This window comes from Mesoplodon mirus, assembly GCF_964341445.2.
Source record: "Mesoplodon mirus genome assembly, chromosome: 8".
NCBI lineage: Eukaryota > Metazoa > Chordata > Mammalia > Artiodactyla > Ziphiidae > Mesoplodon > Mesoplodon mirus.
The window spans coordinates 16,239,195-16,253,095 of NC_138984.1; the positions used below are offsets into that span (position 1 = coordinate 16,239,195).

At 40.3% G+C, this 13,901-nt stretch overlaps 1 protein-coding gene across 3 annotated transcripts in view; it reads left to right on the forward strand.

The window, feature by feature from the left end:
* The window catches only part of PAX3 (paired box 3), a gene marked incomplete at both ends in the record, with an annotated part of 93,168 nt that overhangs the window by 64,285 nt on the left and 14,982 nt on the right, over positions 1 to 13,901 (forward strand). For all 3 annotated transcript variants that reach the window (XM_082631565.1, XM_082631567.1, XM_082631566.1), the window contains 2 exons: positions 8,629 to 8,794; positions 9,651 to 9,865. In XM_082631565.1, coding sequence (XP_082487691.1) covers positions 8,629 to 8,794; positions 9,651 to 9,865 — 381 coding nt within the window. The remainder of the gene's footprint in view (positions 1 to 8,628; positions 8,795 to 9,650; positions 9,866 to 13,901) is intronic.

Here is a 13,901-nt window from a genome sequence, read left to right on the forward strand (position 1 = left end):
CCCCAATTTATAGATGAGGAAACTGAGACTCAGACTATGTAAGTAGCTACCCAAAGTCATGTAGCTAGTAAGTGATCGAGGTAATTGGATTCCATACACTTCCTCCCTATGGCCTTTCAATTATGAAGATGTGCAAAGTTATATAAGGTAAAATCCCTTCCTTTAAGTCTAGAAGCATTTCAAGTAACTATATTATTTAAAGAACATTTTAAATTATCTTTTCAACTCAGAAGTGTTCTGAACCCTCTGGAGAGGCTACTTTGGTGTAATATGTTTCTATTGAGTGATAGAATCATGTTTCATTATGAATAATGAACTTTCTTCTCAAGGTAGTAAAGCGTGGTTGGAAAGATTACAAATGCCTCAGGGTATCCTGGAACCCCTTACTGCCCCAGGAGTGAAGTTACCTTATCTGGAAATGTCATGTTATTGCCAGATACTTGATGTTCATAGTTAGAGTGAGGCTGGGGACTCAGCAGCGAACTAGGCAGTTGATGTGGTCTCCAGATTGATCAACACTTTCCCATAAGCATGGAACTACCTCTCCTATCACAGACTATTTTGGAATAGCCTCTTGTAGCCTGCAGAGCCCAGTCAGAGGGATTGTTTTCTTCAACTTGACTTTCTTTCTGATCATCACAGTGCTAGGAAGGCCAAGGAACACTAAGATGAATTAAGACACATTTCTCAAGGAACTAGTGTTTAAAGGGTAGTAAAGTAAATGCATGAATAATTTAAAAACAAAGCCGAGATGATAAGTGTGTTAGAGAGAGCTGAAGTGCAGGGAGAGTCGAGAAGAGGAAAGGGTGAGATTTTATTGGAGTAAACAAGAGGGGCTCATGAAGAAGGGAGGGTTCAGATGGCCTTTTGAGTTCAGATAGATAGTCATTGGACAGGGAGGTTGGGAGAGTATTTTAGTAACACAGAATAATGAGCAAAAGCACAGAGACTCGGAAGCACATGAGTTGCATATCAGTTGACCTTTCATTTTTCACTCTAGTCATGTTGAGCACACAGTGAATAGTTCAAGTTGGTTAAGGTTAGGGAGTGCTAGGGTGGTAGGAAGGAATATGATTGATTGAAAATCTATTTGCTCTCTTTGTATTCTTAGTGTTTATTTTTTGGTACTTTTGAAAATGTTCATTCTTAACACTGGATATCATTATGGGGAGAATATGATTATATCAGATATAACATACAGAAGTGGGTCAATTCATGTTATTCACTCATCATTTCAGGGATCCTTGTTATGTACCAGGCACTCTGTGGAGTTTAGGGGTGGTACCTAGACAACAGCAAACTTTTGAGTGGTTTCTGAAGTAGGTCAGTGGCAGTGAGAAGGGAAAGGAGAGAACTGCCTTGAAAGGTGGAATGTGGGCAGCTGATTGTGTGAGCTGGAGGTGGGTGCAAAGGTGAGTGTAGGGAAGAGTCACAGATACACTGGGGTTTGCAACACAAATGTTTTACAGCTGGAGCTATTCAATCCCTCTGCCTATTACATTGGGATATAGTGCTCCTTCCCAGAAATGACCACCGCTAACCGCAAATCATGATGATATTTATATATGTATATGTAAATATCACGTTATTTTATGGTAATATATACCGTGCATGTATTATCATATATATAATAATGCTACAAATATTATATATATCAAATCTATTTGCTTTTATTATAGTTCTGTGATCACCTGGTTTAAATGTAAAGTGAGGTCCATTCATTCTTCCATTGTTTTGGCAAACTTTTATTGAGTGCCCACTATATTCCAGGATCTGGTCCTTATCCTCTCTGGCTGGCCAAGCCCACATACTGGGTCTGTCCTTAAGATAGATTGAAGATCAGTTCTGAACTCAGAGTCAAAAAATAAACATTGGCTGTAAAGAAATCAAACAAAGGGAGCGATGGAAAATTGAAAAGAGTGTGCTGTGTTGCTCTACCTCGTTCATTGTTGCTTTTGCCAAAGACAAGGATGGGGGGACAGAGTTAATCTCAACCGCATGCAGCTTGTACAGTGCCCGGCACTCGCATCTGGCTCAGCGAACGTCAAAGGAGAATAAGAATGGCCCATTAACTTCCAGAGGACATGGGATCAAACCAATAAAGAGTGGTTCATATTTTTCTATACAGTGACCTCCTCTCCAAAGCGGGGCCCTCATTAACCTAACAGCTGTCCTAATGTGGCTTTAACCCGGTGACTCTTTACATTCCTTATGGCTTCATTAGTTCCCTTGAGACACATCATGTCTTGCACCACAGCTATGATCTACAGCCTAACAAATTCCCTACAACACCCGGCATATGGATCTTTTACTTAACCCAGCAGGAAAAAGAAGGGAGTAGTTAATCACTGATTAAAATGCCAGAACAAAATCCTTTAGTTTTTAGAAGGATCTGGGAAAGCAGTAGCAAAGTCAACTCAGTTTGAGTGATAGCCAGAGAGTGTGAGTTATTTTAATTTGGGGCACCTGGGAAAACCCAACACCAACGCCCCCCCCCAAAAAAAACCCCAAATGTGTCTACATTCCTTTTTTTTTTCCTCCCAGAGGGGGAAAAAAAAACTTATAAACACTTCTGGATAAAAACGAGACTAAATCTTTAATAAATTAGACCTATGTCAGTATTCCATAAAAATTTGTTTAGACAGTAGCCATGTTATATTTATCAGAGTCAAATCTGAGTACACAATCTAAGAATTATTGTACAGCAAAGACTAATTTGCCTAATTCACCTCCTGGGTAGTTGTTACTATGCAAATAATGGCAAGCACTAAAGTTTTGTAAGGAAGGGTGACTTGCAGACATTTATGATGTGTAAACGTTTTAGTAAATATTCCACCTAAAACTCCAGGAAGTAGGCAAGTATTGTTCTCTTACCACCCAGGTAATGGAAGACAGGAAAGGAAGCTGCTTGTGGAAAAGCATTTAACTAGGAGTCAGAAGATGTGGGTTTTGGTTTCAGCTTTGCCAAAAATGTTTTGTTGAGCAAGTCACAATTTTGCTGTAATCCTGCTGGACTGCAGGTTTTAAAAAATTTAAATATAAATTTGAAAATATGGGGTTTAGATCAGATGATCTTAGTCTGGGTCCATGGATGACCAGGATAATCATGGATGGACTTCAGGAGATCTGGGAAACTTGAGATTTGTGCACAAATGTTGTGCCTTTGCCTGTGTGTGTGTGTGTGTGTGTGCGCGCACAAGTGTTAAATAGGGAGAGAGGACCCCTAGCTCTCATCATTTTCCCAAAAATCGCCACCTCTTGTTCTTTCTTTCTTTCTTTTTTTTTTTTTTGGCAGCACCACACAGCTTATGGGATTTTAGTTCCCCGACCAGGGATTGAACCCAGGCCCTCAGCAGTGAGAGAGCAGAGTCCTAACCACTGGACGGCCAGGGAATTCCACGCCCCCCACCACGTTCTTTCCTTTAATTAAAAATCCCTAGGATGCATGATCTCTCAGGACCCTTATAGCATCAGTAATTTGTGATCCTCAGGGAAGCCCAATGGTGGTTTAAAGCCATCTAACAGATCTGTATAGTTTATTTTATTATTATTATTATTTGCGTTACGCGGGCCTCTCACTATCGCGGCCTCTTTTGCTGTGGAGCACAGGCTCCCGACGCGCAGGCTCCCGACGCGCAGGCTCAGCGGCCATGACTCACGGGCCCAGCCGCTCCGCGGCACGCGGGATCCTCCCAGACCGGGGCACGAACCCGCATCCCCTGCACCGGCAGGCGGACTCCCAACCACACTCTGAAGTATGTTTTTTAAAAATATATTTCTAGGGCTTCCCTGGTGGTGCAGTGTTATGCGGACTCTCAACCACTGCGTCACCAGGGAAGCGCCCTGAAGTATGTTTTTTAAAAATATATTTGTAGGGCTTCCCTGGTGGTGCAGTGGTAAGCGGACTCTCAACCACTGCGCCACCAGGGAAGCCCCCTGAAGTACGTTTTTTTTTAAAAATATATTCCTAGGGCTTCCTTGGTGGCGCAGTGGTAAGCGGACTCTCAACCACTGCGCCACCAGGGAAGCCCCCTGAAGTATGTTTTTTTTTAAATATATTCCTAGGGCTTCCTTGGTGGCGCAGTGGTAGGTGGACTCTAAACCACTGCGCCACCAGGGAAGCCCCAGATCTGTATAGTTTAAAAGTTAAGACAGGTACGGAATATTGGCCCTGAACTCCATAATAAAGCAAAAATGTGGTCATCCTACAATTCTCTGCAGGAGTTTGCTCTTGGGGTATTTAAAGATGCAGTTAAGTACGCTTTCATGTGTGTCGTGATCCTCTGACATTCACAGGAGCGTGGCATTTCTCCTCTTCAGCCTTGCTCATCCTTTCCCCAACCTGCTCTCCATACAGTGGTCAAGGCTGGGTAGCAGCAATGGTAAGAGGGCTGGGCGGCTGTGATATGGGAGAGGGGGAGTGGAGTGAGTGGGAAGGTCCAGGCAACAAGCAGCTTGTCCTGAATTTACCTACTTGGAAAGTATTGTAATTGGCACTTTAGTATCAGCTCTAGTATTTAATGAAACATTTTATAATCTTGTTGTGAGTTCTCTCTCTAAGGATTAATGATTACATTCTCTTCCCATTTTTTAAATGCCTTTTTGAAATAACCCATCTGGAACAATGTAGGTTAGATTGCCTTTGAGGACCACGCCAAAAATGTGAACCAGTAATTTATTGACGGGCAAAATTAGGCTTACACCATGGGACAATTAACACTAATCCATGAACCTTGGAAGCAATTTGGACCTAAGTCTCCATTCAAGCCAAACTAGCGTTCAATTATTTGAGGTGTTATTTGGGTACTTTCCTGTTTGCTCAGGGGCACAAAAGGCTTTGGCTGTAGACCAGAGAGCTTAGAAAACAAAGCAAGTCTCTAATTCTTGGATTTCTCAGTGTGACGTTTGTATTTAATAACTAACATTTACTGAACACAGTATCTCTTAGGTGTTTTGCAAGCTTTGATTGTACTCTCATTTAACTGATTATATTGTCTCATTTAATCTTGTGAAGGAGTTTTTTATTTCTCCCATTTAGCAGATGAGAAAACAGAGACCCACAGATATTATGCAAATTGTTCAAGATCACAGAGGTAGTGAGGGGTGGGGAAAGGTGGGATTCAACTATTGCCTGGTCTGCACTGCTCCCATGTGAATGAAAAGTATTACCGTATTTCTTAAAATATTGTTTTTTTACAACTTTCATTGTTGAGAACAAATTGGTACTTTTTTTACTCGTGAAGAGAAAAATTTATAAAAACCTATTCTTTTGTGATTCATTACCTTTTCCCCCTAGTTATCATGATGTTATATTTTAAATTTTGCTTCAAAAATCATTTGATATTATATTACTCCAGAATGGGTCTAAATATCATTTCCAAAAGCGTGAATATGACTTTGTAGAAGGGCTCTGAAGAGAGACCTACGAGTAGGGAAAGATCCAGGAGCAGATGAAAATGAACCAGGCTGCAGTTCATCAAATGAAATAAAAACTTGGTGCGAGGGAAGGTTCTGATGTAGTGTGATATTATACAGGCAATTGTAAGCAATTAACCATGCCTGGTAGTAGTTATCCACCAATGTATGTCTCCCGCCCCACTTTCTTACCATGCTAAGTGTGATGTGGAAGGCCAGGTAATGCTGCGTGGGGAGAGTGAAATCACATTGAATTAGAGATCGTAGAATGACATTTAATAGGTAGATAGCTTAGTAAAACTTATTCTTTCTGCCCTTCTGGCTAAGAAATTGGTGGAACACTCATATTCTCCTCCAGAACATCAAAGGCCAGTTTGTCTCTGTTGCAATTGCTACCCTTTTCAAAACAAAGTTTCTCGTGATAGTAACTGAATCATAGATGCCTTCCACCCATTTTAGATGAACTTATTCAGTATTCTGCACTTACACATGCCATTCAGTAGATTATTCCTTGATTGTCTGTTAGGAATTAGAGAGACAATATTGGAAGAGTTGGGTAGGACTTCTGAGGACCAAGGGAATGTCTTTCAGTCAAAGATGGGCTAATAACAGTACCCCAGGATCACTTTGTATAGCCAGTTTGGGTACTTAAAATGAAGGTGATTTCAAGGGCATTTTTTTTTCTATTAAAAATAGATGTTTATGAGTTTCAAAGCATAAAGAAGGCAAGGGCCATTTCCCATTTTGCAACTTCAATATATTTTTCCTTTAGTGCTTCTTTTGGCAGTTTCAGCTGGTTCTAGGAGTTGCAGAGGCTGGCAGGGGCAAGATGATAGAAAAATCTGGTTAAATGGTCAGAGACAGGCAGCTCAGTCTTCAGTAAGCCCTGCTTCCCTCAGGAATAGCCCTCTGGATTTATTTAGCCTAAATTTAAACAACATTTAAATTCCTTCCTTTGGGAAACTCTTAAACGTCCTGTTGAAGGTTTGTTTTTCAGTAAAGATTTGCTTCCCAACTATTTCTCTTCATCTTATATTGTAGTTATAATATATGCTGTATTGTAACTATAAGAATTTTTATCCAACTCCTGGTAGGTTTATTCCATGTCATCAATATTTACTTGTATCATTTTGGAAAAATGGAAATAACCCCCCAAAACTTTATACCCCTAGCCTTTTGGATTTAATGTTTTGAAGGGATTTGTAGTTACGATGTTTCTTCTAATTTATTATCTGAGCAAAGACATTTTTGATTTAAAAAAATGGATTATGGAGGTGTTAGCATGAATGTAAATCAAAAGTAGGTTAAGACTGATGGAATAACCAGGCAGAGCCCACCCACTGGATAAATCAAATTTGGTTTACTTATCTAAAAGTTACAGCAGGAAGTTGGCACAGAGAGGTTGGCAACATGCTCTGATAATGTCAGAAGTGGCAAGCTGCTGAGTTCTTCATAAGGGATCTCACCAGTAGATTTGAAGACAGTAAGTCTGAATGAGTGAAGTCACATCAGAACTTTTGGAAATTCAACTCTCCTCCCAGCCTAGTACATAAAACTGAAGATGCACTGCACATGGGTTCGTCTAGATAAGTGTGGGGAGAAAAACAAAAAACAAAAAAAACAACCCATCACCTGAGCCAGGTGTGCCTCATTAATCTGGAGGTTTTATACTATAAAATATGACACAGTGCGTGGTATAGTACGGTGCGTTCAGGCATGAAAACAACCCTAATTTCTTACCCCCAGCCTCCTCAGGCTCACCAGCTTGTTCCAAGCACTTCCCTGAAAACAGTTTTCTTACCCTGATGCCTTTGGGAGTCCTGGTAACAGACGCTTAGACTTGCACTGAGGAAACACAATTGATGCAGACCTGAAATAGAGTACTGTCAATGGTTCTATTATCCCAGGTGGCAATTTATTAAGTTAAGTAAAACTCTAATTCAATTATGTATCAACATGGGAAAATATTGACTTCCCTTCTTTTCCTGTTGGAAACTCAAGGAGTATTAAATGTTGGTGTTCTGAGGAAGTTCAAACAGCTTTCCTTACAACTGTCTTGCATCATGGTTAGAGATGACCAAACTCTTTTCCAGACAAATGCTTGGGTGACTGGCATAAGTTTAAGCAGATACCTTGGCAAAGTACCTGTTAAACTGGGCTTTCTTGCTACAGAAGGGAGACATGCCTCTCTCCACTCTTTTAAAAATTTTGTGACTTGAAATTTACATTTAAGTTGTATAATTGTTAACTTTGTTCTATAAGGAAATCAAGTCTCAACTTTTCGTAGACATGCTGGTCTCTTGTATCTCTTCCAACTGGCATGACCACTTTTCGAAATCATATCCAAGCTTTAAAAGGAGTTGAAACTTCGTCTCCACTCTAAACTTCTCCTGATTTCTCTGCATTTTCAAACGTGGAGTTTCTACCTCCTGTGAGCAGTTATTTTGGTGACCTTGATTACTCTGTGAGTTCCCAGAGGAGAGACAGTAAGCTACTTGAGCGCAGGGGTCCTATCTTATCCACCCCTTTAGCCCTCTGTTGAAAAGATAGGTGCTTATAGCTGCTGTTGAAAGAAATAATAAATAAACCCACTATTTGAAAGAGCTTCATAGATAAAATGCTTTCATTTCTTGAAATACTTACCTCTTCATCATCTATTTCCATGAAGATCAGCACAATGTCTCACACTCTGGAAGGGATGGTAAAAGAGCTCCATTTATCCTTCTGGTTAATTTATATGACTTTCCAGGAATTGTGCACATAATGTCCATAGAAATACAAACACATTGATAAGACTATAAAAAACAAGGATTGGTGTGATAGGTAAGACCAAATTAGGACACATGTCACGCGGGGGTCAAACAGACCCCTGGATCCTCCCCGTTTTGCTGCGGTACATGAAGGTGGGAGGTGCTTATGGTGATGGCAGGGAGTTTCCGTTGTTCCCGTCCCTGCTTAACCATCCCTCCCCATGGTCACCCCCAGGCTCGTGGGGGCTCTGCAGGACCATGGAAGGCCCTCGAAGTCCCTCTACTGACCCCTGACATCTAACTCTCCTTTCTTCCCTGACAATACAACCCAGAAGGTGGAGGGCTCTTGTGTCTATTTGCCCTGTCAGTAAGGGGCCTTTAATCTGTTTTAGCATGAAAAATTCATTAAGACTGTACTATTATTTCATCAGTGAAATCCTCAAATTTTAAATTAAATCCATAGGTCTGGTTTAGCAACCGCCGTGCAAGATGGAGGAAGCAGGCTGGGGCCAATCAACTGATGGCTTTCAACCATCTCATTCCGGGGGGATTCCCTCCCACGGCCATGCCGACACTGCCAACATACCAGCTGTCCGAGACCTCTTACCAGCCCACAGCTATTCCGCAAGGTATGGAGGATGCAACTCCCAATCTTGTTCCTTGCTGCTTAATTTATGCAGTGAAATCTTCTGCGGTGTCCTTGTGGCTGTTTGTATGTTCATTACGTTACATGAGGTTGTCCTGAAAGTACTGATACCTGTCACATTTCAGAAACATAGTTTGTTCTGTGACCTGTCTGAATCTCTCTAGATAAATGTGTTGTAATATAATACTGTTTCAGTATTTTAAAACAAAACAACAGCCTCCCTAAATAAGCATGCAATTTGCTTTTCATTTGTTAAAACTTTACATTTATACTCCAGTCTGCCATTAACTGAAGTTCTGTGATGGCTCCTAACTGCAGTAGGAATAGAGGGAAGGTAAGCTTTGATAAAAAGTCCCTCTGTCTTAATGCATAGAGGTGAATGGGATACATGATAAAACTAAATTAGTTTGCGTTATGAAAGATAGCATTGCAGGCATTCGAAACTATACTATCACACTAATGTTCAAGTGCTTTGGAAGGATATTTGATAAGAATCTTGAGACTTGCAATTCTTACATGGGTTAATCCTCACGTTGATTAATAACATTCACTACCAAAATAGGTTTGTTCGCACTGTTGATGTGATTTCTGAATTTCTCTTCTGGGTGAGTGTGTGTTGAAAGTATGTAGATAAATTAGGTACTTGCACATATGTGCAGAGATGTGGCTGTATTTGTTATGAGTGGTTCTAGACCTGAGTGTCAAGAAGGACAGCTTGAAATGTACATGTGGCTGACCAGGATATATTGCTGATGGCTTGGTGACTGTGAACCTTTGTACTGAACTTTCTCTGCTGGCCTCCAAAGGAGATTTATGGCTGATGACCTTCTTCCTTGCAGCCGTGTCGGATCCCAGCAGCACGGTCCACAGACCTCAGCCGCTTCCTCCAAGCACTGTACACCAAAGCACTATTCCTTCCACCCCGGACAGCAGCTCTGCCTACTGCCTCTCCAGCACCAGGCATGGATTTTCCAGCTATACAGACAGCTTTGTGCCTCCGTCCGGGCCCTCCAACCCCATGAACCCCGCCATTGGCAATGGCCTTTCACCTCAGGTCAGTCCCATGTTTCCAGACAGACGATTTGCTGTATACCAGAACCAAATAGTCAATTCCCCGAGGCAGTCGTATAATGAATTGCCAAATTTAAACCATAATGTATTCTTTATACAAGCCACATGATTTCAGTTTTCTAGTTTCCTTTCTCTCCACCCTTCCTACGGGCTGTATCAAAAGTTGTAGCTTAGACTTAAAATCCAAGTGACTTTTCATGTAATCACAGAGATTTTATGTTATACTTAGTTGTCAAGGCATTCATCTTCTGCATTCCTTGTTCAGGGTTTTGGGTAAGAGGTTCACACACATTTCTTTTTTTTAATGGTATCTGGTCAGCTGATAGGGTTGTGAGCAAGAACACTTAATAAGAAAACACCAAAGCTTTTATACGATATTTGGAGAAGAGGTTAACAAGTTGTGTGGAGAGAGACCCAGCTGATGACTACAGAACTCTAGGATAAATGAGTTATAAACGCACAGATTAGGAGAATGACTGCTCTTTGGGAATATATAGATATTTGAATGTTGTAATTGTTTTTCTAATTTGCATTGGACTATGAGCTTTTCTTGAGAGATTATATTAATAAATTGCCTTGATAATTGCATGTCAGAGGGTTGGTTAAATTTCCTACATGTGGCATCTGTCTGAGGTTGACATTATTAGCAGTTGTTTAAATACAGATCACTTGATTTTATTAGAGAGCACTTGGCCCAGGTGGCGAGGAGAGCTGCCCGCTGAATTTGGAGAAATGTCACGAAGGGGTTGCAATCTATAATTGCAATCGAGCATCTCTTCAGGGCTGAGAGTGAGAGTTTTAACAGCTTTATCTTTTCTTAACCCCCTTTTTCCTCTTGGTGGTTAGAAAAACAGAGAGAAGCTCAGAATGACACAAATGAAAAGTGAAAAGACAATTATACTCAATTACACACTAATCACTGACTATCACTGCTGCCTAAACACCAAGAGGGCATTCTAATAGGCAGAAAATGAGATTTTAATGGCACAAAGGGTGGCCAAAATAACGACTCGTATATCTTCGCCTGCTTCGTTTTCTTCAACTTGTGGTCTGCGTCTTGGGAGTGGAGTTCCTGGGCTCTGCACAACGGTGATAACTCCGAGCAGCTGAGAAGTTCAAAGCCGTTGGAGTTGAAAAGAATGAATAGCAAAGGCAATGAAATAAACATTTCTGCCTAAAGGCAAAAGTTCATAAATCCTTTTTTGTAACAGTGAATGTAATTAAGTTTCATAGATTCCTATAGCACATCCTGGGATAAAAAATAAGAGGTGGCTTTAAGCCTCAGCTGAAAAATAACAACATGAAAACAATGGACGTGCTTCCTACAGGACTTTAATACATTTAATTTCCAAGTGCTGGCATCCGTGAATGTGATTTTGCATGAAAATCATGGATTTATATTAATAGATTCATCTTTAAATGTCTGGATCTATAGCATAGAAGCTTCTTCCACAGTTTAGAAGTAACATCAGAAGTAGTTATCTCTGCAGTTTTATAAGTCATTTGGGGCCATAGAAGAGCTTTTTATGAACATGATTTAGTTGAAAGTTTGCATAAAAGTAAACTTCAACTCGAACCACTTCTGTAAGGTGAGACCCAGGATTCTCTTGGCATTTCTTAGTGTTCGAGCATAATAAAAATGATGACACAAACCTGTATTCTCTAGGTGAAGCTCCTAGTTTCTTGTATTATATAGATGTCTGCTCTTGTATGTTATAGGAAGTATAAGTGTATTATACAGTGTTGTATAAGTGGAGGTACTAGCACTTGACCTTGAAACTGTTAATCCTTGATTTCAAGAAGCCTGGCTATGATTCCAGAGCTGGCGGTAGGGTGGGAATCATTCCAATATCAAGCCATGGGAAATTCCACAGGCAGCTTCTTCTGTATTTCTTCACTATGCTCTTACACATTATGTTAACTCCTCACTTATTAAATTGCAAATATCCAGGACATTTTGTATTTCTACCATATATTTCCTCCTCAACCTACCACTAGGAACCCATGTTGTCTTAGTTCTTCTAGCATCTCCAGTGAGTTAGAAAAGAAACAAATAATATGAAACTCCTCCTTATTTCCTTAGGCAAAGTTGGAGGAAAAAAGGCTGAGTGAATCAATATCTTGCCAGACATATTTACAAAAAGATGGAACAGGAACATTAGGAGAGTTGGGAATTAAAACTCAGATTTCTATAGCCTTTAAGATTTACCATTTCTCAGGAATGCCTCTATTTAAGCAAGGTGGGGAGGTGTGCACTACCCTGGTTTTGATTGTTTGGCTTTATTAAAAATATTGTAAAGACAATTTGAAGAAAAGAGTCCACGTCTAACAGCTGGTTTACCTGTTAACTAAAGAAGAGAGTAAAGAAAGGGTGGTCATGGCTTAGTCTTTTTGCTTGCTATAGAGAAGTGCTTATTAATATACTGGATCATATAATATTAAAAATGGAACTAAACCTGCGACTGCCATTTCTCCTCTTCTCCAACTTTTCCACTTCCTCTGTCTCTATCTGGATGTCTAATATACAGACAAATCAACTGAGGCTCAGAGAGCTTGTGATCACAGCGCTAATAGTGAGAGAGCTGGGACTGGACAGAGGATTCCCAGCTCCTACTCTCAAATCTCATTCATGATAGCACCCAGTTGGGTGAAGAGGAGACAGGTTTCATAAAAAATAGAGGCGGGGGTCTTATTCATATTTTAAAATCATTTTATAGAAACTAGTTTTCTAAACTTTGGATTTGAGTTAATTAACACTCTTTTTGCTAATGCACTCTTTACGTGCTTTTTTGCTTTACACATTTTTCTTATCAATCTTTTAACTTCCCCCAATAATAAAACGTACTTCATGGTTATTGTAGAAAACGGAAAAAATTTTAAAAAGGTATCTCTAGAGTAGGAAAAGAATTCCCCTGGGGAGTCACTGTTAATATTTTTGCATATTGCCTTTCAGCTCTTTTTGGGTCTTATGCTTAAAAAAAATATATATATATATACATACACACACACACACATATATATATAATTGAGATAGTATGCATGTTCTATATTATATAATATGTAACTTTGCATCTTACGTATTCCCTGCCTTTACCCTTCATCATAGGTCTTTACCTACCTATTAATTTTTTTTTTTTTGCGATACGCGGGCCTCTCACTGTTGTGGCCTCTCCTGTTGTGGAGCACAGGCTCCGGACGTGCAGGCTCAGTGGCCATGGCTCATGGGCCCAGCCGCTCCGCGGCATGTGGGATCCTCCCAGACCGGGTCATGAACCCGTGTCCCCTGAAACGGCAGGCGGACTCTCAACCACTACGCCACCAGGGAAGCCCCATACCTATTAATTTAAATTGAATTGGAGCTAAAGTTTTTTGAGTCATTATGATCAATTCATTGTAAATCTCTTTAGTGGATGCTATTTCATTTGTGCATTTTATTTGATTATTTTCTTAGTGTCATTGAAATTGATGTATTGTTTGCCATTCAGACTTGCATGAGTTAGAATGTATGTGAACTGTTGTAAAATCGGCTTTCTAGTTTCTTGTCAAAGAATTAATAGACACCATTATGATAAGCAAATTGTTTCTCTGTTTGTGTGAGGGAGGTAGTTGATTTTCCTTTGGGGTCTCTAACATATCTGCTCCCTTGAGCAAAGATTCTTTTAAAGCTTGGAATCAGGGACTTCCTTGGTGGTCCAGTGGGCAAGGCTCCATGCTTTACTGCCCGGGCCGTGGGTTTGGGAAACTAAGATCTCTCATGACCTGCGGCCTAAAAAAAAAAAAAAAAAAAAAAAAAAAGCTTGGAATCAGAGCCATTAGTCAAATGGTGTTTCTTAGATTCCCTCAGTGCTTTTCCCAGAGAAATTCTCAGCTTCGGGAGGGATGGGTGTGAAGCAGTGAATCAGGAAAAGGTTACACTGTCCAGCTGGTGGGATTAGAGTAGTAGTAGACTGACAGGCATCTATGACATTCTAAATCTCAGAATCCTGATGAAAACTTTTAGAAGCTTTGGTCCTATCCTT